General features: G+C 51.8%; 1 protein-coding gene across 1 annotated transcript; it reads left to right on the forward strand.

Moving 5' to 3' along the window:
- The first annotated feature begins 684 nt into the window (after positions 1–684).
- Positions 685–1,830, forward strand: LOC149991711 (melanoma-associated antigen B18-like). Its single transcript, XM_090264149.1, has one exon. The coding sequence runs from the start codon at positions 685–687 to the stop codon at positions 1,828–1,830; it is 1,146 nt and encodes a 381-aa protein (XP_090120275.1).
- Positions 1,831–2,827: the final 997 nt, after the last annotated feature.

Here is a 2,827-nt window from a genome sequence, read left to right on the forward strand (position 1 = left end):
GTGCTCCAGAAAGGGGGCTTGGTGTGATGGGGGAGCTCCGGATGGAGGGCTTGGTGTGCTGGGGGTGCTCCTAATGTGGGGGCTTGGTGTGCTCCGGAAGCGGGGCTTGGCCTAATGGGTGCGCTCCAGAAGCGGGGAGGGGGCTTGGTGTGATAGCGTTGCTCCGGAAAGGGGGCTTGGTGTAATGGCTGTGCTTCGGAAGGGGGGCTTGGTCTGATGGGAGTGCTCCAGAAAGCCCCAGTGGAGGTGGCCAGGTAAAGCAGCCCCCATCTCCTCCCAGGCGGCTCAGGGACATAAGCCCATCCGTGTAAGGAGTTCAGAGCAGCAGAGGGCAGGATGCCGGGCCTTCCCACAGTGGGTTGACAGGGTGATCCTGAATGTGAAGGGGAGGAGTCCTGTCCTCAGAACACAGGGGACCCCCCAGAGCCTCCCCTGCCAGCCCTGCTCTCAGCTTAGGGACCAGCTAGCTCCTCTGCAGAGTCCTCAGGGGGCCGGCTGATGAGAACAAGAGCCCTGTGGGTTCCGGGAGAGCTGCCCCCAAGCCCTGCAGAGGCAGACTTGGTCAGAGCCAAGGTGAAAGGTCCCTGCTGAAGGGGTTACACACTTTCTCTTTGTCCCTCTTCCAGGTGCCCACGTTGCCGGCCCTCCTGCCACACTCTGCCCTGCTATTCCTGACCAGTCATCATGCGTGGGAGGCAGAACAGTATGTTCTGTGTCTGTGGGAACTGCCAGCAGTCCCGCAGTAGGTCTCAGAGCTTCTGGAACGCTCAGGCCGCTGCAGCAGCGGTCCAAGGGGCCACCTGTTACCCCTCTCCTCCTTTTCGTGGCAGGCCCCAGAGCTGCCCTGCTGCTGCGTCAGGTAGAATATCCCAGGGGTTTCCGGGAGCCCCGTCTGCTACCACTGCTTATGCACGTGTGCCACGCACAAGATCCCATGAAGCTGCCAAGAGCCAAGATAAGGAAAGACCAAGCGCCTCCCAGGCAGTGGCCAGCAGGGATGGTTCCTGCAGAACCCTTCTAGACCAGAAGGCAATTCTGCTGGTGCAGTTCATCCTGCATAAGCATTACATGAAGGAGCCCATAACAAAGGAAGACATGATGAAGCATGTCATCCAAAATCACCAGCAGCACTTCCAAGAGATCCTCGGGAAAGCCTCTGAGTTCATGGTGCTGGCCCTCGGCATTGAGTTCAAGGAAGCCAAACTTGCCAGGCACTGCTACGTTCTTGTCAGCAAATTTCCCACCCCAGATGGGAGGCTGAGCGGTGAGATCATGCCCCAGAGGGAGCTCCTGATGACAATCCTCTGCGTGATCTTCATGAAGGGCAACCATGCCACCGAGGAGGAGATCTGGAAGATCCTGCATGTGATAGGCATCTCTGCTGGGAAGAAGCACTTCATTCATGGGGAGCCCAAGGAGTTCACCACTCAAGACCTGGTGCAGGAACGATACCTGGTGTACTACCTGGTGCCCGGCAGCAATCCTCCACGCTACGAGTTCCTGTGGGGCCCAAGAGCCCACGCCGAGACCAGCAAGATGGAAGTGCTGGAATTCTTAGCCAAGCTGCTTAATACCCACCCCGTTGTCTTCCCGGTCTTGTATGAAGAGGCTTTGCAGGATGAGGAAGAGAGAGTCCGAAGCAAGGTTGCAGCTGTGGTTCATAATAGAGGCTTGGCCACTGTGCTCTTCAAGGCCCATTTCAACAGCTTCTCCCACATGTACTCAAATCTGCAGCACTTTTCTCCTTTTGTGACGGAAGTGGTTTGGGGGCTTGGGTGGTGCTGGAGGGAACACAGTGCATGTCCTATCTGGGTACCCATTCTGTATTAGTCACTTGTAGCTTTATCTTGTTGTGCTTGAAAGTTTTAAAATGCTGTTCTTCAGAAAATAGTTAAATTAGCTTTAGAATCTTAAGTATATGAAAGATATTGGTTACATATCTAATGCTATCTATGAGGGTTATGGGTAAGATGTTTGCTATTTTACTAAACAAATGAGGTAACCTTTCATCTTATTTAGTGATCTGGAACCAGAGAACATGGTTTTGGGAAAGCATTGCTTTAGATATGTAAAAAAAAAAAAAAATTAGTGATAAAATCGTTGCGATCAAAAATTTTTTTTTAAATAAGAAAAAAATGGAGGAAGGTATAAAAAATGGTCAATTCTTTGTTCCCTTTATCCTTACGTTCTGCTGTTCTGTAAAATAAAAGTTATGTACTTGCACTTGCTTCATTTATTCAAGTAAATAGAAGTTAAACCATAGTGAATTGCATAGTTTTTTTTTTATTCCTCAACCATTAATTGAACCTCTGTTCTTGGGAAGGCTCCTTGGTAGTAGGGCGGGGGGTAAGAAGAAGACAGGCGCTGCCCCTAGAATGCCCGAGACTAGAACCAGCTTCCATAAAAGGAGGTGGTGAGATGCCCTTGCAGACAAAAGCACAAGAGAAAAGAAGCATGTGGAGGGACGAAGGGGAGGTCCAGATGAGAGCAGCCAGGTGTCAGTGTCCTGAGGCAGAGCAATTTGGGGCCCTGGGGAGCCCCAACTCCTTCAGGGGGAAGTCATTTTAAGTTAAGGTGGGCGGTGTGTCAGATGAGGGTGTGAGGGTGGTGAGCAAGGGCCAGACCCTTGGGGGTTGGGTCTCAGAGTTGAGAAGCTTAGCCTCCAATGGACAAGTGTTTTTAGCAGTTACTTTGGGTTCTTGGATAAACCAGGGAGAAATCTCCATCGGGGACAGGGATGGAAGGTGTATGGGCTTTTTTCCCAGTGCAGGTGAGCAGTTCCTGATAAACAAGGATGATACTCCTTCAAGGTGGGAGGCCAAGAAGC

This window comes from Furipterus horrens, unplaced genomic scaffold (assembly GCF_987537825.1).
Source record: "Furipterus horrens unplaced genomic scaffold, mFurHor1.1.pri manual_scaffold_17, whole genome shotgun sequence".
Classification (NCBI taxonomy): Eukaryota; Metazoa; Chordata; class Mammalia; order Chiroptera; family Furipteridae; genus Furipterus; species Furipterus horrens.